At 42.3% G+C, this 23,221-nt stretch overlaps 1 protein-coding gene across 1 annotated transcript in view; it reads left to right on the forward strand.

The window, feature by feature from the left end:
- Positions 1 to 3,769: 3,769 nt before the first annotated feature.
- Positions 3,770 to 23,221, forward strand: part of GRAMD2B (GRAM domain containing 2B) — a 118,223-nt gene continuing 98,771 nt past the window's right edge. The window contains exon 1 of the mRNA XM_015540062.2: positions 3,770 to 3,992. Within this exon, the coding sequence (XP_015395548.1) occupies positions 3,868 to 3,992 (125 nt within the window). The 5' untranslated portion in view covers positions 3,770 to 3,867. The remainder of the gene's footprint in view (positions 3,993 to 23,221) is intronic.

The following is a 23,221-nucleotide window of genomic DNA, read 5'->3' on the forward strand; positions in this document are numbered from 1 at the left end:
GTCATTTTCTGCTTTCAAAGTATCATGTCCATGGCCTTCAAATTCAGTTTGCAACTTTGTATTCCTACTACCTACGAGATAAAGCTTGAACTAGCCACTGGCGTTCGGGGTCCTTCATCACTCAGCCTCCACGTAAGTGTTCGAAACGATTACCTTCCTCACCAGTCTCCACTCACACACACACCTGGTCAGAGTCTAATTATTTGGTCATGAACTCCCCTCCCTTCCCCTTCTGCCTTTCCAATCTCTCCTCATCCCTCAGAGTTTAACTCACACTCCACCTGTCCCTGTAGGCTTTTCTAAATCTTCCCAGATTCGGGGCGCCTGGGTGGTTCAGTCGGTTAAGCGTCCGACTTCGGCTCAGGTCACGATCTTGCGCTCCGTGAGTTCGAGCCCCGCGTCGGGTTCCGGGCTGATGGCTCAGAGCCTGGGGCCTGCTTCTGATTCTGTGTCTCCCTCTCTCTCTGCCCCTCCCCTGTTCATACTGTGTCTCTCTCTGTCTCAAAAATAAATAAATGTTAAAAATAAAAAAAATAAATCTTCCCAGATTCAAAGATCTTGCCTCCTCTTAAACGTAAATAAATAATCTCTCCTCCTTTTATATGCTTAACATATAAACACTTGTTGAATGAACGAATGAATTGCAGCAGGGCCGCATTCTTATGGCCACTTAATTATGGCCAAGTTGCTTAACCGTTTTTAAGATAAAGTTTCATCGTCTGTAAAAATGTGGTTTGGACACGGATTGACTGAGCTGTTATTTTAAAATTACCTAGCAGAGATGCTACATAGACTCAAAAGATATTAGGTAGTCCACAGATGGGAGAAGTAATAGTCTGATTTACTGCCTTCCTTCCTGCTGTATTGTTAGTTAACTTTTCAGTTATGTACAGTGTCTCTTCCTAGCTTCGTGATTGGAGAAGGACCCATGTTTAAAAAATTTTTTGTATCATGCACTGTGGCTAGCAGGCAATTTTGCTAATAAAACTTTGTTGAGGAGTCAGTAGCTTCTCTACTGAAAAATATGTCCAAAGACTGCCTGGTGACACTGGAATTTCCTCCTTTAGAGACATCCTCTCCTAAGTTAAGCAGTGCCCCAGCTAAAATCCAACCGTGCCTGGGAGATAGTAACAAAGTCTGTTGCATTAGCTATGAATATATGTGCCGTTTAGACTTTTTTGTTTACAAGGAGCAGAAACTGGCTCGCAGGTTGTTGCTCTTATATGAAGTATGATATTGGTTTATTTAATCCAACACCTTAGTAAAACTTAGTTTATCTGATGTCTTTCCAACATTAGCATAGAGATAAGGGGGAAAGGAGAAATACAGATATCGCACTATCAAAGAGGACAGGGGCGCCTGGGTGGCGCAGTCGGTTAAGCATCCGACTTCAGCCAGGTCACGATCTCGCGGTCCGTGAGTTTGAGCCCCGCGTCAGGCTCTGGGCTGATGGCTCGGAGCCTGGAGCCTGTTTCCGATTCTGTGTCTCCCTCTCTCTCTGCCCCTCCCCCGTTCATGCTCTGTCTCTCTCTGTCCCAAAAATAAATAAAAAATGTTGAAAAAAAAAATTTAAAGAGGACAAAGAAAAGCTGGGCGAAGCGCACCATCGGAATTGCAGCCAGAAGGCGCTAGGAACCAGTGTGAGCAGGGAAGCATGGGTGGCTCAGTCAGGTGAGTGTTTGACTTGACTCAGGTCATGGTCTTGTCTGGCGGTCCGGTCCGGGAGTTCAAGCCCTGCATTGGGCTCCACGCTGAAAGTACAGAGCCTACTTGGGATTCTCATTCTCTCCCTCTCTCTCTGCCCCTTCACTACTTGCACATTCTCTCTCTTTCTCTCTCAAAATAATAAATAAATAAATTTTTTTAAAAAGTGGGGGGGGGGGGGTGGCGCCTGGGTGGCTCAGTGGCTTAAGCATTCGACTTTGGCTCAGGTCATGATCACGCCGTCCATGAGTTCGAGCCCTGCGTCTGGCTCTGTGCTGACAGCTCAGAGCCTGGAGCCTGCTTCAGGTTCTGTGTCCCCCTTCTCTCTCTGCTCCTCTCCCACTCATGCTCTGTCTCAGTCTCTCAAAAATAAACAAATGTTAAAAAAAAATTAAAAAAAGAAAGAATGAATGAACCAGCATGACCAGCTGTAGCGGTTTGCCCCACACTGAGCGGACACAGTAAGGCCTTCAGGGCTGAAACCAGAAACTCCTGGACAAACTGGGATAAGTTGGTCACCCTATTAGGAACCACTAAAATCCCAGCAAAAGACATACTTCCTTTAATTTCAAAAGTGTACTTAGAGTCAGTGCTGCACACAGAGCAGCACAAACCTGTCCCTGGCTGGTGACCAGCTGGTTAGAGAAAAGGGCTAACGAGGCCAAGGCTAAAGATTTGATCTCCCGGGGAAACTTTGCTCTCTTCCACAGTCTGTGACTCACTCAAACCACCATTCGCCAATGCCAGTATGTGTGGCCACTCTGGACCAAATCCTTCACTGCTGCTAGGAACATGGGTGGTGGGACACAGATGTTTTCCTTGTGCGTAAACACAGAGTGAGTGAATAACGTCACATAAAGAAACTCACCTGCTGAACTTCCTGCTTAAATGGGTTCTAAATAACAATAACACATAGCAGTATGGCAAATTTCCACAGCATTTTCTCCTAGATTTCATTCCCTTTTTTTTTTTTTTAATGTTTTATCTATTTTTTGAGAGAGGGAATGTGAGCGGGGGTGGAGGGGCGGGGAGGGGGAGACAGAGGATCCCAAGCAGGCTCTGTGCTGTCAGCTCAGAGCCCGATACAGGGCTCGAACTCACAAGATCGCGACCTGGGCTGAAGTTGGACGCTCAACTGACTGAGCCATCCCAGGTACCGAGTACTGTGAGACAGGCATAACAGACACCACGCTCAGCAGGCTGGAGATAACCGGAGGTTACACAGCCAGAAAGCAACACAGATGGAACTGGAACCCTCACCTCCTACGGATTATTTGTTTGTCTTTCTGGTGGTGGTGGGGGTGGCAGTGAAAGAGGTCACGGCTGCCCGTAACCCAGCAAAATACACAGCCTGAATCCTGAGCTTCTCTTTGTACGTTTCCCCTTCCATAAGAATTCCAGAACTCTTGGAGCGTCTGGGTGGCTCAGTTGGTTGGGCGTGTGACTTCAGCTCAGCTCATGATCTCGCGGTCTGTGGGTTCGAGCCCACGTTGGGCTCTGTGCTGACAGCTCACAGCCTGGAGCCTGCTTCAGATTCTGTGTCTCCCTCTCTCTGCCCCTCCCCTGCTCATGCTCTCTCTGTCAAAAATAAATAAACATTAGAAAAAAAAGGAATCCCAGAACCCTTCAGGTCCCAAGGACCATGAAGCACAGCCCCCGAGCTCTTGCGAGTCTTGCCAAACTTGCCCACAGTGTGGGCTGTGGCGTGCTGGTGGGCTGGTTATCTCCTGCACGCGTGAAGGCATAAAGCACGTCCACATTCTCCACCCCAGGGGTCAGGCCCAGGAGATACTGCTGACAGTTTCTGCACCCCACTTTTTATGTGTTCACTTTCCCGGACACTTTGCTGCCTAAACCCACAGAGTTGTGTGGTGTTCATATTAGTAAACCGAAAGCTGAATTTCCCAAACACGTTTATTTTTTCCTTCAGAGCAAATGTGGGCAGGATGAAAACCACTCTGTGTCATACTTCCACGTTACTCATTAACCGACTTCAAAAAAAAAAAAAAATAGCCTCAGCCAGATTAGGCGTCACGTGAAGAGTTTCCTGCACTGGGGGAACGGAGCAAAGCCAAACGCAGGGATTTTCACATCATCGGAGGTGGGGGATTCAGAAATGAGCCTTTGAGCTTATTTCCTGACCTGCCGATCGGCACGGGCGCAATGGTGAAGAAAAGGCTGTCTTCCAGTGACACGGTGTTCCGGTTTGACATTCCGGGCAGCCCAAGAAAGGCAGGCACCGAGGCCCCACACAGCGCCACAGACTGCCCCAGCTCTGTGCTTCTCAGGTGGGTACATCTCGCGTGTCACCTCGGTGGCCTCAGCCACCTGACAGGTGTTCTGGGGAGAGCTCCTTCCTCATCCTCTGCCAAGGGGAAGGACAAGGCACAAGCCGAGGCATCTGGGCCAGTGGACTGGAAGGGGGTACACAGCAAAGAATGTGACTTGCTGAGCAAATAGAGCTATGACCATTATTAAGGGAAAATAATCGTTAGTGCCTTCTTTAGGACTTTTTTAGTACTAGATGACTAGCCAGCTCTGCCATTCTTTAATTCCTGATCACTTTCAGGTTCATAGGAACTGAAGCCCAAATAGTTGAGCCCAAAACCTTACTTTGGTGTCAGAATTACTGTGTTAATATCAAAAAAGTAAATGCAGGGGCTTTCTATATTAATTATCGAAACAGTATTAGCTGTGGGGTGTGGTTCAACTACTTACCGTATAGTGATTTATAGCTGCTTTGGCCTGATTCAGAACATGCTCTTTTTAGCTATAAATATTAATGCCTATATTAACATCACTCTGATAATTACATTTTTTTAAATGTTTATTTATTTTCAAAGAGAGAGCATGCGTGCGTGCATGCACAGGGGAGGGGCAGGGAGAAAGAGAGAGAATCCCAAGTAGGCTCCTGATGTCAAGACACAGCCGGATGCGGGGCTGGAACTCACAAATTGCGAGATCAAACCAAGAGTCAGACGCTTAACGGACCGAGCCACCCAGGCGCCCTTAATAATTACATATTTTTAATGAAAATTTGTGTCGCTAACTCTTTATTCATTTTGGTCTCATAATAATTCTCTAGGAACTTACACTTTATAAGTTCCTAGAGATATAATTTGATATAAGAAATCAAACGCAAGTGGAAATCAATTACAAGAAAAAGTTTCTTACCCAACTTTCATGTTACTTCCATTAAGCCTGTCAAGGGAAGGCAGAGAAGTGACCTCCAAACAGGAAGTTGACTTTTTACACAGCACCACAGCCAGAAAGGTGGTCATTTGTTTTGTTTTTTAATCATTTTAAATCATTTATACAAAAAAGTGCTCAGGGCGCCTGGGTGGCTCAGTCATTAAGCATCTGACTTCAGCTCAGTTCATGATCTCACTGTTCGTGAGTTCAAGTCCCACATCTGGTGAGCCCACTTCTCTCTCTCTCTGCCCCTCACTCACTTGCACCCTCCCTCTCTCTCTCTAAAAAAGAAAAAGTGCTCAAAATTATAGCTTTTAAAAATTAAACAGAAACCAAGAAATCCCACTTCATTTAATGGTGTTTGTGTATCAGAATGTCGGGTTACAGAAACAAGTGAAGACATTTTTTAAAGAAGTTTTAGGGACAAAGAGCCTGAATTTACGCAAAATGTTGCATGATGCACCTATTTGAAGTTAACTTAATTTTTCCATCCATCATTAACATCCATCTATCTGACGTGAATTGTCTGAGCATGAGCACAACTCCTATGACTGAGCATGTCAAATCTTTGTATTACTTTGTATTACTTCCACATTTGAAATGTTTCTCAAATCATTTTGTCTGCTTCATCCATCTCTTGTGTAGGCTGTAATGCAGACGCTTCTAGGAGTTCAAGGTCTAATCAGGCAAAATGAAATTAAAGTACATAAATAAATTTTTTAAATGCAAAAAATACAGAAAATATAATTTAAATAATATGCATATATTATTTAAATAAGTATAAATAAATAGGATAAAAATAAAAACCTGCATCAACCTAAATTCAAGCCCCTTTCAAAAACAGCCCAGGCCTATTTTACCTGCATATCAGAATATTCAACATCAGGGACGCCTGGGTGACTCAGTCAGTTAAGCATCCAACCTTGGCTCAGGTCATGATCTCATGGTTCATGGGTCTGAGGTGCCCACGGACTCTGCACTGACAGCTCAGAGCCTGGAACCTGCTTCGGATTCTGTGTCTCCCTCTCTCTCTGCCCCTCCCTGGCTCATGATCTGTCTCTCAAAAACAAATAAATGTTTAAAAAAAAATTTTTTTAAAGAATAGTCAACATCAAACGTCTATATTAGCTAGAAGCATTTTTTTTTAATGTGTATCGGAACCAATCTAAAAACATTACACGTATCTCCAAACAGTTTGGGCAATGAAGGACTTTCAGTCTAGGTGAAAAATCTTCTTAATGTATTATATATTAAATCATTCAAAATAATTAATGGAAGCACATTGGTCAATTATTTCAGGTAAAAAACAAAAACAAAAACAAAAACAGGTTAACACTTCCCTTTAACTTCTAACTAAATACTAAGAATCTATGTGGCTGATGTGGGATCCCATTACCCTTTCCATGAACTAGAGCTAAAAAGTATTCTGAGATCAACATACTGCTTCAAGTAGGCACAGATACAATTTATGCAGTTTTCTTATTCAATCATTCAACAAAGATTTAGTGTGTGACTATCATACACTAGGCTATGTGGAATGCACAGTGGATACAGTCATGAGCAAGATAGACCTAGTCTCTGCCCTCATAAAGGTTATTAGTTTAATGTCAAAGAGGATAAAAAATTATGAACGCATGAATGCATCCACACATGCATACATAATTCTTGTGTTAACATATATTATCATAGGAAACAATTACAGGGCTGATATAGAGAATAAAATAGGGAAAACTAACTTAGATGGGGTGGGAAATAAAGGACTCTTCAAGGAAGTGATAATTCAGCTGTCCAAGAGGATGAAAAAAGAGCCAACCATGGAATGACTGAGAAGGAACACGTTGCCCTGAGGTGGGGAGGATCTTATGTCTTGAGGAACCAGGGGACAGTGGCATCCGATGAAATCGGAGGGAGAAGCATTGGATGTAGGGGTTTAGAATTCTATTTTAACTGCAGTGGGAAACCAATGGGAGGTTTAGAACATGGGAGTATCACGATGTGTTGTTCCCTTTAGAAGGGCATTCTGGCCCGTCTCTGGGTGCTTTCCAGTTTTTTGCTGTGTCAAGAAATACTGCATCCTGCCCATGCCTTGCCATGTGCTTGTGTAAGAGTGTCTGTAAAGTATGGACCCAGCAGAGGAATTGCTGGGTCACAGATTACAGGCACTACTAACCCTGCTCATGATGTCAACCTGTGTTCCAAGCTGGTGTCATTTACGCTCTCATCCACAGCTATTCCGCTGCCTCCACAACATTGGCATTGCCTGGCTTTTAAGTTTTTTCCAATATGGAAGCTGTGAAATGCCATCTCAATGAGGTTTTCATGTTCATTTCCCTGACCCTTTGGGTCAGGAGGCAGGGGAAGATGGGCTACTGCCTTTTTCTTTTTTTTTTTTTTCAGATATTTTTTTAATGTTTATTTATTTATTTTGAGAGAAAGAGAATGTGTGTGCACCCACATGTGCATGAGCAGGAGAGGGGCAGAGAAGGAGAGAGAATCCCAAGCAGGCTCCACGCTCAGTGTGGTACCTGACAACAGGGCTCGCTCTCACAGCAGGTCATGACCTGAGATCATGACCTGAGTCAAAAGTCAACCAACTGGGCCACCCAAGCGCCTCTTATTTTTAGATAGTTTTAAAAACACTTCAGATACTAGATTTTTTGGTCAATTATATGTGGTGTAAATATTTTATTCCAGGATATGACCTGTCTCTTCACATTCTATACCATATCCACATTCTTGTTTCTAATTTATCAACGCATTATTTTCTTTTTTTTTTTTATTTTTTTTTAATGTTTATTTATTTTTGAGACAGAGAGAGACAGAGCATGAACAGGGGAGGGTCAGACAGAGAGGGAGACACAGAATCTGAAGCAGGCTCCAGGCTCTGAGCTGTCAGCACAGAGCCTGACGCGGGGCTCAAACTCACGGACCGTGAGATCATGACCTGAGAGAAGTCGGACGCTTAACCGACTGAGCTACCCAGGCGCCCCTCAACGCATTATTTTCTTAATGATTTGCACTTCTCATGACTTATGTAAGAAATCCCTCTCTACCCTGGGGTCATTAGAATGTTCTTACATATTTTCTGCTGAAAGTGTGTTTTCTTTCTTCTTTCTGTCATACATTGTTGTTTTAATTACTATGACTTTATAATTAAAAGTTTTGTTGTCTAATGAGACAAGAATCCTTACATAGTTCAGAAGTGATAGGCTACTCTTGACCCTTTTGCATTTTCATTTACATTTTAGAATCAGTTTATCAAATGAAGATTTATTTTTAATTGAAATTGCATTAAGTCTATTACTCGATTTGATGAAATTGTTTTAAGCCTACTGCTAATTTTAGGGTGTTAAGTATACCTATTCATGCACGTGGTTTGTCCCTCCATTTATTTAGGACTTCTTTAATATCCTTTGATAAAGTTTTAGAATATTCTACACAAAGACCTTATATGTTGTTAGATTTATTCTTAGGTACTTTACACCTCTGTTGCTATTGGAAAGATGTGTGTGTGTGTGTGTATATATATATATATATATATATATATATAATTGTTAATGTTTATTTATTTCTGAGAGACAGAGCACGAGCGGGGGAGAGGCAGAGAGAGAGGGAGACACAGAATCTGAAGAGGCTCCAGGCTCTGAGCTGTCAGTAAACAGCTAAACAAGGGGCTCAAACCGTGAGATCATGACCTGAGCCGAAGTCGGTTACTTAACCCACTGAGCCACCCAGGCACCCCTGGAAATACATTTTTAATTGCACTTTCTTTTGATGATGTTACAAAGAAATGTAACTAAATTTCTGAGTTTATCTTATATTCAACTTTCTTGCTAAATCTTATTAATTTTAATAATCAATCTGTAAAATCTAAGACATTTTCTTTATAGACAATAACATTATTTGAAATAATAAAAAAATTTGTTTTCACGATTCCATTCTTTACTCCTTCTAAACCTTTATTTTATCACACAAGCAATGAACTCCATGATAATGTTGAGAGTGAGTAGTAATTCCAGACATTCTTGTTTTGTTTCCTATTTTAAATGGAATGCTTTTAACATTTCAGGTTTTATCAGTCCTTTTCTCTCAGGTTAAAAAAGGTCTACCCCCCCCAAAAAAAAATTTTTTTTTAATTAAACAAAAAGGGGGGACTTACTCGGTTAAGCATCTGACTTCAGTTTAGGTCATGATCTCACGGCTCATGAGTTCAAGGCCCACGTCAGGCTCTGTGCTGACGGCTCGGAGCCTGGAGCCTGCTTCAAATTCTGTGTCTTCCTCTCTCTCTGCCCCTCCCCACTCATACACTGTCTCTCTCAAAAAAATAAATAAATAAACACTATAAAAAAAATTAAAAAAAAAAAGGTCCCTTCCAATGTTCCAAGATGTCATTGAAACTATTGAATACTTTCCTGGCCTCCACTGAGATGATCCTTGTTTGAAAATCTTTAACATCATTTCCCCAAATATTCAGAACATTGGGCAACCTTGAAAAACATGAATTACTCTAACCTCCTCTTTTTTTTCCTGAGAAAAGGTTATTTATTTATTTATTGTTAATGAAGAATAACTGACATACAGTATTGTATTAGTTTCAGATATACAATGTAGTGCCATTTATATACATTATGAAATGGTCACCTTAATAAGTCTAGTTACCACCTGTCACCGTACAAAGTTGTTACAAGATGACTGACTATATTCCCTGTGCTGTACGTTACATCCCCATGCATATCTTATTTATTTTGTAACTGGAAGTCTGTACCTCTTAATCCTTTTTACCTATTTCATCCATTCTCCCACTTCCCTCCCCTCTGGTAACTCTCAGTTTGTTCTCTGATCTCATAAGTCTGCTTTGTTTTCTTTGTTTTGTTTTTTAGAATGCACACATAAGCAAAATCATATGGTATTTGTCTTTCTCTGTCAGACTTAATTCACTTAGCATAATACCCTCTAGCCTATCCATATTGCCACAAATGGCAATATTTCAATTTTTAATGGCTAATACTCCACTGTGTGTGCGTATGTGTCCGTGCGCGATATCTTCTTTATCCATTCATCTGTTGATGGACATTGAGGCTGCTTCCATATCTTGACTACTGTGAATAATGCTGCAATGAAAAGAGACATGTGTACACCTTTTCAAATAGTGTTTCTGTCTTCTTTGGATAAATGTGTAGAAGTGAAATTGCTGCATCCTCCAGTAGTTCCATTTTTAATTTTTTGAGGAAACTCCATATTGTTTTCCATAGTGGCTGCAGCAGTTTACATTCCCACCAACAGTGCATGAGAGTTCCCTTTTTTCTGCATCCTCAATAACACTTGTTATTTCTTGTCTTTTCGATACTAGCCGTTCTAACAGACATGAGGTGCTATTTCATTGTGGTTTTGATTTACAATTCCCTGACAATCAGTGATGTTGAACATCTTTTCACGTGTCTGTCGGCCATCTGTACATATTCTTTGGAAAAATGTTTATTCAGGCCCTCTGCCCATTTTTTAATGGGGTTGTGTGTTTTTCTGCTATTGAGTTATATGAGTTCTTTATGTATGTTGGATTTTAAACCCTTATCAGATATATCATTTGTGAATACTTTCTATTCAATAGATTGCCTTCTCATTTTGTTGGTTTCCTTTGCTGTGTGAAACGCTTTTTAGTATGATATAATCCCATTTTTTTAAGTTTGTTTATTTTGAGAGAGAGAGAAAAAGCTGAGGAGGGGCACAGAAACAGAGAAATAGGGAGAGAGAAGCTCAGGCAGACTCCGCACTGTCAGCACAGAGCTCGACACGGGGTTCAAACTCATGAACCATCAGGTCACAAACTGAGCAGAAATCAAGAGTTGGACACTTAACCAACTGAGCCACCCGGGGGCGCCTATTTATTTTTCCTTTTGCTCTCTTTGCCTGAGAAGACAGATTAAAAACAAACAAACAAACAAACAAACAAGATCCAAAACGATGAGGCAGCACTAAGCTGGAATGTGGGACCACCGTGGGACCTCAGACTCTTTCTGTGTTCTGCTTTGGGGACTACTCCAGGTTGCAGTCAACAACCCTGTCAGGTCCAAGGTAGCCCTGGAGTCATATGCATCATGTCTCCACCTAGTGGCTCCAATGGTTCTGTTTGTATTCTGCCTACTGTCCCAGCTGCCACCAGTAAGTAGCAGAGGAAGTATTGGCCCTTCTTCTCTCCCTTCCCACCAGTCTTGATTTTTCTTAGCGACGCCCACTCCTCCTGCTATTAGGGAAAGAACAAGAGCACTTTTTGGTACCTAAAGAAGAAGAACACTGTACATGGCATATTATGACCCATTTTCACCAGATGAGCCCATTGTCTCAGCTCCTGCTTGCTGGCGTTGTAGACATAAAGGGTTATATTTAGAACCTGGAGGGAGTAGAGTTCTGGGAAATGGGCTTCCTTGTCCAGGAACAGGGATGAGGAGATAACAGTCAAAGAAAGCAGGACTGTGTTAAGGGGATACAGTAGTAGCAGTGTCCTAAGTGTGGAGTAAGTATTTCAGTGAATGGAGTGTTCTTAGTGGGGAAGGTTCACAGGCAGGACCTGTGAACTCGGCTGAGCCTCAGAGGAGAGAGAAGGGCAGGTTGCCAGAAGGCAGAGAAATGATGGAATACATCAGGATGAATGGGGCTATAGAAGTTGGAGCAAGGAGGTAATAAAGGACACAGGAACAGTCCTCTCTGGGAGCAGGTTTAGAATTTTCCCTGCAGGAGAAAACAGAACTCCCCCCACAGCTACCCTAGCCAGGGGAGAAAGGACCTGCAGTCTCGTTTCCAAGCTTTGCCAGACACTTCCCCACAGTCTCCTCATACCAGGCACCCAATGTTCTCTCAAAACACATGTTCTATCCTGGCCTCAGGTGTTGAACGTGCTGGAAACCCACGTGACTGCCTCAAAAATTCACACACATCTTGCCTGATGCACTTCCGGAAGGGTGTAGGATAACATCTGGGGAGACTTCCTGCTTCCGCCCCTCAGGAGTAGCAATCTTTCTTATTTGTTGGCACCATATGCTATATTGGCCACATACCAGAATAGATGGTCAGGAGGAATGTATTTATTATAAAGCCAATGAAGCTTAATCTTCACTCACTCACACAGGCCTCTCCCAAGGCCCTGGGAGTGTCTACAGCAAGCTCTGCACCTAGTCCTACATTTCTGTAAACTTCTCAGACAATCTCTTAACTACAATTATGACTCTCTCTCTCTTCACTCCAATTTTCTCTCTGTCACACTTGCCCTCCAGTCGGGTGGGCAAGGGCATTTTTGGCATTATGAGCTAAGGGGAAGTTGTTTGGAGATACGGTGACTTTGGGATTAGTGGAATTGGTCTATGTGAGTTGCCTGTGTACATGAGTTGCTGTTAGCCAACCTGACTCTCCAGAACATTCCACTACCCACTAAAGGCCAGAGATGGCATCATGAGATGAATATGTCCTCCAGGTACCATTTATCAGCAGTGTGAAGGCAGTGGAAGAAAAACAAGGCTGGAAATGTACAGAACCAGAAGGTAGTCTCTGGCAAACTCTTCTAGTAATCACATGTGTAAATTGTAAGTGGTTGATCTCATTGGCATTGATCTCATCAATGCCAATGACAAACACAAGTTCTCTCCTGTTAGGACTGTAACCTCCATAATGCAGCTGATATCATTATAAAAGTACACCAAACTTTCTTTTTTCTTTTCTTGTGGTAATTGCATGACTTATGAGAATTTCTGTGTTTATGGGGCAAAAACCCAAGGTAATACTAAAAAAAAAAAAAAAAGCTATTGTCTTTTTAAAGTTATTTTATTTTTTAATATTTATTTTTGAGAGACAGAGCATGAGCGGGGGAGGGGAAGAAAGAGGAGACACAGGATCCGAAGCAGGCTCCAGGCTCTGAGCTGTCAACACAGAGCCAGACGCGGGGCTGGAACCCACGAACCGTGAGATCATGACCTGAGCTGAAGTCGGATGCTTAGCTGATGGACCCACCCAGGCGCCCCATAACAGACTTAAAAAAAAAAATCAATCAGCTTCACTTACATGCCTTCATCTCTCTCTCCTTCTCCCCTCCTTGTCTAAGGTAATGCTGGGCAAGCATACCTGAGCTACAAGTTCTAAGAGTTGCCTCCATGGGTCACTTTGTGGAGTTACAGGAGGGCAAGTTGTCCAGCCCTGCTGAGAAGTACATGAAGGATGAATGAGTACCTGTCTAGAGCCAAGAGCAGTACTAATAACCTCTTCTATTTGCACAGTGGCTTTTACTCATGGGAGCTTTTTACAGATGTGACTTTACAAACCTTAGTGGCTTTTCGCTATGATTGATGGAGTATGGTCGTTACTGTCTACATTGCTTAGATATGAAAGCAAGGAACAGAAAAAGGAAAAAAACGTTTTCTGTTGTGGCTGCATGGCAAAATTAAGCTAATGACATTAGTTCAGGTAGTGAATGCACAGCCAGATAGGTGGCCAAATGGCATTATCCAAGTTCACCGATCAATTTGTTTGCCTGGCGTGACTTCAAATTATTTGGGCTATTTCAGAAAATCAAATCCATCACCAGGGGTCATTGAATTCAGTTTCTTCAGCCCACCCAGGGGGACTTTGATGACCTCAGAAGGGACACCGGTTTCAGAAGTAGGCATGCGACTCGCTTTGAAAGAACAAGGTTAAGGGAGCCACCCTGGGATTTTCAGTTCTATACTGACCCATTATGTGGTTCTGTTGGTTCCCGTTCAATTCATTTGTAAAAAGACAAAGGTATTGGTCCTAGGTACTTTTCGGGAGTGGTGAAAGAACAAGTGTCATGGGTAATTTCATTTAACCAACAGTTCTGGAACACTGTTTCTGTAATCGCTGTAAGGGGACACGCTATACGGAGCCCTGTCTGGTGCGCATCTGGTTTCATCACTCACTGGCAGAGTAAACTCTCTGTGCCTCGCTTTCCTCAATGGTAAAAGGGAGACAATGGTAGGACTGTGGGGAATATGAAACAAGGTAACACATAAAGTGCCTGGAACACAGCAAATGTTCTGACGCTAGCCGTGGTTATTGTAAGGCAGTAGGGATGATCCATAGAGAGATAATGGTATATTTAGTCACCACCAAGCACTCTTAGAGGCTGGAAGTACATTCTTTGCTCCCTATCCCTAGCATCTGGCACGTAGGAGAAACTATAACGAGAAGGGAGCCTTGTGAAGTAAATTAATGGCTAAAGACCCAGCTCCCACTTCCAGAGGCTCCAAATTCTGTTGGTGATGGGTGCACGCACACACACACACACACACACACACACACACACACACAGGCTCCTGTACAAAGCAGGCAATGTGCATGCACTATGAAGATTACATTATTACCCTCACTCTCTAATCTATAATTTCACACAGCATGTTGATGGCTTATCCCCATGTTGCAAAACTTACATCTAGAAATGACTGCACATTTCAAATGCTAAGTGCCACAGAATAAACCTTACCTGGTGTAAAAAATACTAATAGCTGTCAGGACTACCCTGGAGAAAAAGAAACCTGTTTTATTATTGCCAACAAACCCACAGGGGCAGAACAATATGCTACGAACAAACCTGACTCCAAACATGCTCCTGTGAAAAGGAAAGAAACCCAGAAGCAGGAATGGTGAAGTCATTCAGCTGTGTGCCTTTATCCCACACACTTGTCCTCTGGACACTGGGAAATTCGTGTGTGACCTGGCCGCTTTCCCTGGTCCCACCTCCAGCTCCAGGAAGCCCCCACTCCAGCCACGGACACTAGTTCTGTCTTCGCACCTTCTGACCCGCCCACAACACTCTGGCAGGGTAAATTCTGTGCCATCCCTCAAACCTGGACCTTCAGAAAGCCTCCCCCAGCAGCTGACTCCATGGTACATTCTATCTTCTGCTGTCTTCCACGACAGCATTTACCACACACTGAATGGCTCCTGTTACCTTTGTCTTTCTTCCTCATCCTGCTGCCTTGTTTCTAACCAACCTTTCAGCACAGTTCCTGGCACGAAATAGACAACTATCAGTGTCACATGGCTGAATAAATGGTGGTGGGCGTTACAACAATAAACCGCTCCCCTGAGTTAACAAGCAAGGCTGGTCCTTGCTGGGGTGCTGCTGACCTAGCCCCGGGAAGGCCGAAGGCTCAGCAGAACAGTCAGGGCACACAAGTCAGCCATCGGCTCAGTGTGGAAGAGTAGCTAGTGGCCAAGCCAAATGATGCATCAGACCTCTGACTCATAGTCCTGGACCCTTTCAGTGTTCCACAGTGATTTATTATTAGATCTGAACTGGTATTCGCCTCAGCTGTGGCCCCAAATGTTTCATCCCTGCAACTGGGAAAAGAAGGAAAAAATTACAAGGAGCAATAGAATGGCTGAGGTTTCTGTTTGCATAAATTTAAGCGCAAACTTAATTATTTTTATGTTTTTAATGTTTATTTGTGAGAGAGAGAGAGAGAGAGCAAGCGGGAGAGGGGCAGAGAGAGAGGGGGACACAGAATCCGAAGCAGGCTCCAGGCTCTAAGCTGTCCGCACAGAGCCCAACGCACGGCTCGAACTCAAGAACTGAGAGACCATGACCTGAGCCAAAGCTGGATGCCACCCAGGTGCCCCAGTGCAAACTTAATTTTAACTTACTTTCATGTTGAATTAAGTTTAAAAATAAACCTAATTATTATAAAATTGCATTAAATTAGATATGAGAGAAAAAGAATTTAATAAGGCATTCATTTTTAATTTAATGAATAATCCCTCTCACCCGCCACACGCTTTCATACCTTCCTGCCTCTGCACTTGTTTGCTCTCTGCCCGGAATGACATTTCCCTCCAACAGTATTAAATCAGCAAATGTTTATTGTGTAATAAGGTACCAGCAATCCAGTGGTGAATACAACAGGGGTGGTCCATGTTCCAACATTGCTTTCATGAGAGGAAGACACACATAAATAGGATTTTGAGCATCATGCATAGGAGAGTACAGGGCACAGGTAAATGGAGCAAAGGGACTGAACCTAGCCTTCAGGTCACAAAGCAGCACCTGGGGATATGCAGTTTGCAACATAAAAAAGAAACGGCAACTGTGGGTCATGATAAAGGTGTTAGCTAACCCTACTCTAGTAATCATAATGCAATATACAAATGCATCAGAGCACCGGATTGCACAGGTCCAACTTTCACAATGTTATGTGTCAATTATAGCTCAATAAAAATAATAACTAAAAAAAAAAAAGAAATTAAATATGAGAGCTGAATGTGGGGCAAGGAGACAACACAGAAAACAGCTAGAACCCAACACTGAAGAAATAGCATTTGCTATTCTCTGTGCAACAGAAGAATGCATTTCAAATTGCTGAAAGAACCCTGAGTCTCTGGAGCAAAGAGATGGAGAGGGGAAGTCAGAGAAAATAAGGCAGAGCTCAGACACACTTTCCTCAAAGAGTAAAAATGAGGGACACCCGGGTGGCTCAGTCGGTTAAGTGCCTGATTCTTGATTTCGGCTCAGGTCATGATCTCGTGGTTCATGGGATCGAGCCCCGCATCAGGTTAAGTGCTGGCAGGGTGGAGCCTGCCTGGGATTTAGGGCTCCCCCCCCCTCTGTCTCTCTCTCTCTCTCTCTCTGTCTCTCTTTCTCTCTGCCCCTCCCCTGCATGTGCGCTCTCTCATGCCCTCTCTCTCAAGATAAATAAACAAATTTTTTTAAGTTAAAAAAAAAAAAGAGTATAAATGAAACTCAAAGGCTTAATTCAGTCCCAAGATCCAAACAAAATAAAACACCCGAGAGAAATAATAACATCCCTATTTCTCTTCCTGTCGGAGATAGTATCCAGTTGATGTAGACTTTGAGTTAGCAGTGACTCTTTCAACATGCCACATTTGGGGAACAGAAGACATTCATTTCTCCTTTGTGGCTGTGTATCACATCACCACACAGGCTCTGCCCACTGACCTTTGCCTGACTCCATGCTACCCAACACGCAAAAGCCAATGCAATTCCAGATCACTCATTTACCGGAACACGAAATCGACAAGGAGGCTCACTCCAAACTGAGGAAGAACGGCCAACACAGGCTCTATGAGTTACCGACTGCTTCACAGCACGTTACACCAAAACGTTACCCCTTAAAAACATAAATGTTTATTATCTTACGCAGTCTCTGTGGCTTTTGAATCTGGAAGGGAAAAGCTGGGTAGTGCTAGCTTAGGGTCTCCCATGTGTTGCAATCAGCCATCAACCAAGGCCACAGTCATCCAAAGGCTGGATTGGGGCTTCGGGGTGTGTTTGCAAGCGACTCGTTTGGTTAGTACTGGTGTCTGTAGGAGGCTTTCAGTTCCTCTCCAAGTGGATAGAGGGCTGTTTACAACATGGCAGCTGGCTTCCTCCAGAGCAGGTGATTCATGAAAACAGAGGAGTGTGAAAGACACGACGTCTTTTATGACCCAGTTTCTGAAATACACCACCATTTTTGCAATATCCTGTTGATTAAACAGGTCAGCCCTGTGGATTCAGTATGCAAGGGGACAATACAGGGTGAGGGTACCAAGAGAGGGGGATCATCTGGGGCCATCTTAGAGGATGGTCACCACAAGAGCTATTGGATGACACCAAAGCTGCCACATGTTTCTAATCTGAAGGCAGTGAGAGCAGCCTTAGAATTGTGCAGGCCTGTATTTGATCACGATGCTGGTATTTGCCATTTCACCTTAATCCAGCAATCTGAACTTTCTAAACCTCAGCTTTCTCATTTGTGACACGGAAAATATAACACCTACCTCTGAGGACTATTATGAGCACTAAGTATGGATAATATATTGTTGCTGGCAAGTAAGAGCACTCAAGAATCGCTAACTATTATAGTAACAAAGTAGGCGAAATGTTACTATGGCGACACAGTTGGAAGTCATTATCCACACAACCCTGTGTCAAACTCTAAGGGTTTTTTTTCGATTTGTTTCTTTGTCCCCATCCATTCTTTTATAACTTATAAACGCCTTAAAGCTAAACGCAGGGTGGGGGCAGTACATAACGCTAAAAAATAAGTATTTCTATTAATATATTTGGAAAGACGTGGACACCATGAAAACTCTAACATCTAAACCTGAAGAACCCAGCAGCTGTCAGGCTAGTGCATTTTTCCCATGTGGCCCAAGTCCCCAATTATGATGACCTTAAAAGAACATGGAAATAAGGTAAGTGAGAGGGAAAGTATGGAGCTCGGTTGTTTTTTCAAAATCACAATTGTTCTGAAGGGGAAAATGTGATTATCTCTAGGAAAACAACCCAAGTTCAAGTGGTCAAGAAATATGTTCTTCACTGAGAAATTTGAGAGTTTGTGTTCTGGCTTTGTTGCAAACTTTTCCAACCTTAGCTTCTTCACCAGTAAAATATGAGTACAGACACTGAGAAGAAGCTTCTTCATGGTTGTACTTAGAATATTACCTCTCTAGGGGCGCCTGGGTGGGTCAGTCAGTTGAGCGTCCGGCTTCGGCTCAGGTCATGATCTCGGGGCTTGTGAGTTCGAGCCCCATGTTAGGCTCTGTGCTGACAGCTCAGAGCCTGGAACCTGTTTCAGATTCTGTGTCTGCCTCTCTCTCTGACCCTCCCCCCATTCATGCTCTGTCTCTCTCTGTCTCAAAAATAAATAAACGTTAAAAAAAATTTTTTTTTTTTTTAAATATTCTCTCTCTAAATTCATACACCAAGAGTTTAAGTGGAAAGAGCCCAGGCCCGGCCCTGATAGGCCTCTGTGACCTAGAACAAATCAAAGACCCTCTCTTTTTCCTCATCTCACAAAATGGAGAAATCTACCATAGAGAGGATTTTTCCGGACAATGGAGAAATTAAAGGGAGGGGGGGAGAAAAGAAATGAGGTGAAATATATACATACCTGTATTTTTTAAATTATAAACTCCTTTTGGTGGAAAAAAGTGCATAATTCTTTTCAGGGATTACTTTAGTCTTATGGTATTCAACATTTATTTTATTTAAAATAGAAAAATAAAAAATAAATGAATAAAATTTATTTTAGTGGCTATCTGATGTGGTAGATTTACCACAAAGCTGATGAAGCTGAAATTGAATCGATCACCTGAACGAACCCCTTCTAATTCAATATTCTTTGTCTGCAACTAATTTTCGATTTTTTTTCTGAAAGAAGTCCCCCATATTGTCTAAGCTGCAGGTCCTACAAAACTGAATCTGCCCCAGTTGCTGTTGTTAACACACATTTTTCAACCAAGACAATTTTCTAATATTATCACAGTATCTCTTATCAATAAAAGAGATACTGTCCACTAACAACAAATCGATACAAGAAAGGGTTTTTCCAAAATGACTGATTCCTGGAAAATATGGAAATAAAATTTATCCCCTACACATGTATATTATATGACATTCATATTGTCATTTATACCAGATGATCATATTACATATTATATAATCCATGAGTCACATATACTGGAGTATATAACATATATTGAATGTAGAATTTAATTTTAGTCTAAAACATAAACATGGTAATATCTTGATTTTCCTTCCTAAGAGAGAGAAAAAATATTATTGAATCTTTTATTTATCTAGATTAGTACATCCCACATTTTGGGGGGTTTCAGGAAATAGAGATTCCAGAAATTCGCCAAGTTGCCCTACCGATAATAATTCCTCTTTGAGCTGAGAGAGAAGTAGCCTCGAACGGTAGTTAAGAACAGCAGGTGCTGAGCAAGACTGAGCGGGGTCCCATCTCAATGAAGAGATTGGCAAGTCTACACTTCAGGGTCTGCTCCTGTTACAAAGAGGGAGTGACAGGTGCTATCTCACAAGGTGCTCGTGGGGAGTGAATGAGTGACCATGCTTGTGAAGTGCTGAGAAACCTACCTAGCGAACGCAAGCTCCGCCTCAGGGCAGTTTACAACACCTGAGACTACTTTTTACCCTAGACTGTCACCTCACAAACTGCTTTATCAACCTGGGTAATTAATGACTGAAATTTTCTCATTTTACCCAATGTCACTCTCCCACTAATGACAACATCTTGCCTCTAGATCACATATTGAACTGACATATTTCTAATTTTTTTTTTTAACGTTTATTTATTTTTGAGACAGAGAGAGACAGAGCATGAACGGGGGAGGGGCAGAGAGAGGGAGACACAGAATCGGAAGCAGGCCCCAGGCTCTGAGCCATCAGCCCAGAGCCTGACGCGGGGCTCGAACTCACGAACTGCGAGATCGTGACCTGAGCCGAAGTCGGACGCTCAACCGACTGAGCCACCCAGGCGCCCCTGAACTGACATATTTCTACTGGAAAAGACTATGTTATTCATCTTTGTATCATATTGTTAGCCCTGTGTCCTTAGTAGGGACAGAAGTAATCCCTAACAGTTTCTTTCGATTGCAAGTTAGTCGAGAAATAGCTAAAATAGACAACCTCATTTCAATTAGATACGGCTTCATTTAAATGCTTCGCAGCATAGATTATGTGTTTTTATTTCAAAAAGGTTCTTAATATTTGCTAAATTGTCCAGATTAGGAAATACAGTCATGCCATTACTGACCAAGAGTTTAACTTCTGATGATGAATAAACTGGCAAAATTTTAGGTTGAAATGTTTAAACAAAAGTTTTTTTAAAAAGAAAGTAGGAAGGGGCACCTGGGTGGCTCAGTCGGTTAAGTGTCCGACTTCAACTCAGGTCACGATCTCGCAGTCCGTGACTTCGAGCCCCGCGTCGGGCTCTGTGCTGACAGCTCAGAGCCTGGAACCTGCTTCCGATTCTGTCTCCCTCTCTCTCTGCCCCTCCCCCATTCATGCTCTGTCTCTCTCTGTCTCAAAAATAAATAAACGTTAAAAAAAAAATTTAAAAAAAAAAAGAAAGAAGGAAGGAAGGAAAGAAGGAAGAGAAAAAGAAAGAGAGAGAGAGAAAGAGAAAAAGAAAGGCTCTTTCTGTTAAGTATTAGTAAGTTTATCTCTATTGGAAGGTGCCTGTGTGTCAGACTGCAGGAGCACTGGACTAAATAGATGATTTGACTTTGAACTTTCAACAATATCTGGGTTTACAGTAATAAAACAAAGTGTGCTCTAATGTAGCCCTAAAGCACTCTGTACCTGTGAACACCAAATGATTGGATCATTAATATCGAAGTTCTGAGGTAATGTTATAAAGCACAGTAAATATTTAACGGAAATATCAAACCACTTTTCTTAAAGTCCTTCTATCTGAATGACAGGGAAGGAGTTTTGTTAATTTCCTTGTAATTCTATACATGGCCCTTAATTCATGAGAAATAAAAAGGAGTACACATTGTGATGAAACATCCAGTCATTGCAGATGCCAATTTTCTGCCCCTTCTTTTGATGCCGAAAAGCAAAAGCATTGTTCATTCTTGAATTCAAAAGAAATAAAATCTTCCTACTATAGACCTATCAGGTTTTTCCATGGTTCCAGAGGCTATATAACCATAAGCAAACCTAGTTTCATGTAACTTTTGCAGCCTTTCAAATATACATGGTTAAGAGCACAGTGACGACCATTGGGTAATTCTTGATATGGGCCAGCCGTGGTTCTAAAATCTTGTAATAAAAAGGACAACAACCTAACATTTATTATATGTCTCCTGTGTGCTAGGTACAGTACTAAGCCATTTTCACAAATTAGCTAATTCAAACTTCCCAATAACCTTATGAAACAGGAACTATTATGACCCCAGTTTCCAGACAGAAAAGAGGATTAAAGGGGTGCCTGGGTGGCTCAGTTGGTTGAGCATCCAACTTCGGCTCAGGTCATTATCTCACAGCTTGTGAGTTCGATCCCCACATCAGGCTCTGTGCTAAGAGCTCGGAGCCTGGAGCCTGCCTCAGATTCTGTGCCTCCCTCTCTCTGCCCCAACCCACTCGCATTCTGTCTCTGTCTCTGTCTCTCTCAAAATAAATAATAATAATAATAAAAACATTTAAAAAAAAGAAACCAGGATTTTAAAAAATGAAGTACTTAATTCCCATGATAAAAGCATTGACTCAATTTTTTTTTAATTTTTTTAATGTTTATTTATTTTTGAGAGAGAGACAGAGGGTGAGTGGGAGAGGGGCAGAGAGAGAAGGAGACATGGAATCCGAAGTAGGCTGCAGCCTCCAAGCTGTCAGCGCAGAGCCCAACGCGGGGCTCGAACTCGCAGACAGCGATATCATGACCTGAGCCAAAGTCAGACACTCAACCAACTGAGCCACCCAGGTGCCCCTTAACTCAATTTGTTTTTAATTTTTTCAAGGTTTCTTTACTTTTGAGAGAGAGAGAGAGAGAGACAGAGGGTGAATGGGGGAGGGGCAGAGAGAGAGGGAGACATAGAATCCGAAGCAGGCTCCAGGCTCTGAGCTGTCAGCACAGAGCCTAATACAGGGCTCAAACCCCAAAGTGTGAGATCATGAACTGAGCTGAAGTTAGACACTTAACCAACTGAGCTACCCAGCCACCCCTAGACTTGACTCAATCTTAAGACTCTAAATCCCATGTTATTTCTACTCCACTGGACGCTAGCTCTTGTAACTGTTAATCTCTTTTCATCTTGGAATAACGGAATTGGGCTAATGGATGTAGAACTTCTAAAGTAAGTGTAGTTCTTAAAATCTGATATGCGAGTTAGATGTGACACCAAAAGTATAACCTACAAAAGAAATAATAAATAAATTTGACCTCATCAAAGTTAAATACAAAAGACACCACCAAGGGGCACCTGGGTGACTCAGTCGGTTAAGCATCCAACTTCGGCTCAGTCATGATCTAAAGGTCTGTGAGTTCGAGCCCCGCGTCGGGCTCCGTGCTGACAGCTCAGAACCTGGAGCCTGCTTCAGATTCTGTGCTTCCCCCTCTCTCTGCTCCTCCCCCACTCATGCTCTATCTCTCTATGTCTCTAAAAAATAAACATTAAAAAATTTTTTAACGTTTTTGACCACCAAGAAAGTCAAAGACAATCCACAAAATGGATGAAAATATTTACAAATCATTTATTTCATGAAGGTCTAATATCCGGAATATATAAAGATTTCTTACAACTTGGTAATGAAAGGACAACATATTTATTTTATTATTATATATAATTTTTTTTTTTTTTGAGAGAGAGAGAGAGAGAGAAAGGGAGAGAGTATGTAAGCAGAGGAGAGGGCCACAGGGAAAGAGAGGATCCTACACAGGCTCCACACTCAGTATGGAGACAAACACAGGGCTCGATCCCCCAATGCTGGGATTATGACCTGAGCCAAAATCAAGAGTCGAATGCTTAACCAACTGAGCCACCCAGGTGTCCCTCCTTTTTTTTTTTTTAAACTCAT

The sequence above is a fragment of the Panthera tigris genome, chromosome A1 (genome assembly GCF_018350195.1).
Source record: "Panthera tigris isolate Pti1 chromosome A1, P.tigris_Pti1_mat1.1, whole genome shotgun sequence".
Lineage (NCBI taxonomy): Eukaryota > Metazoa > Chordata > Mammalia > Carnivora > Felidae > Panthera > Panthera tigris.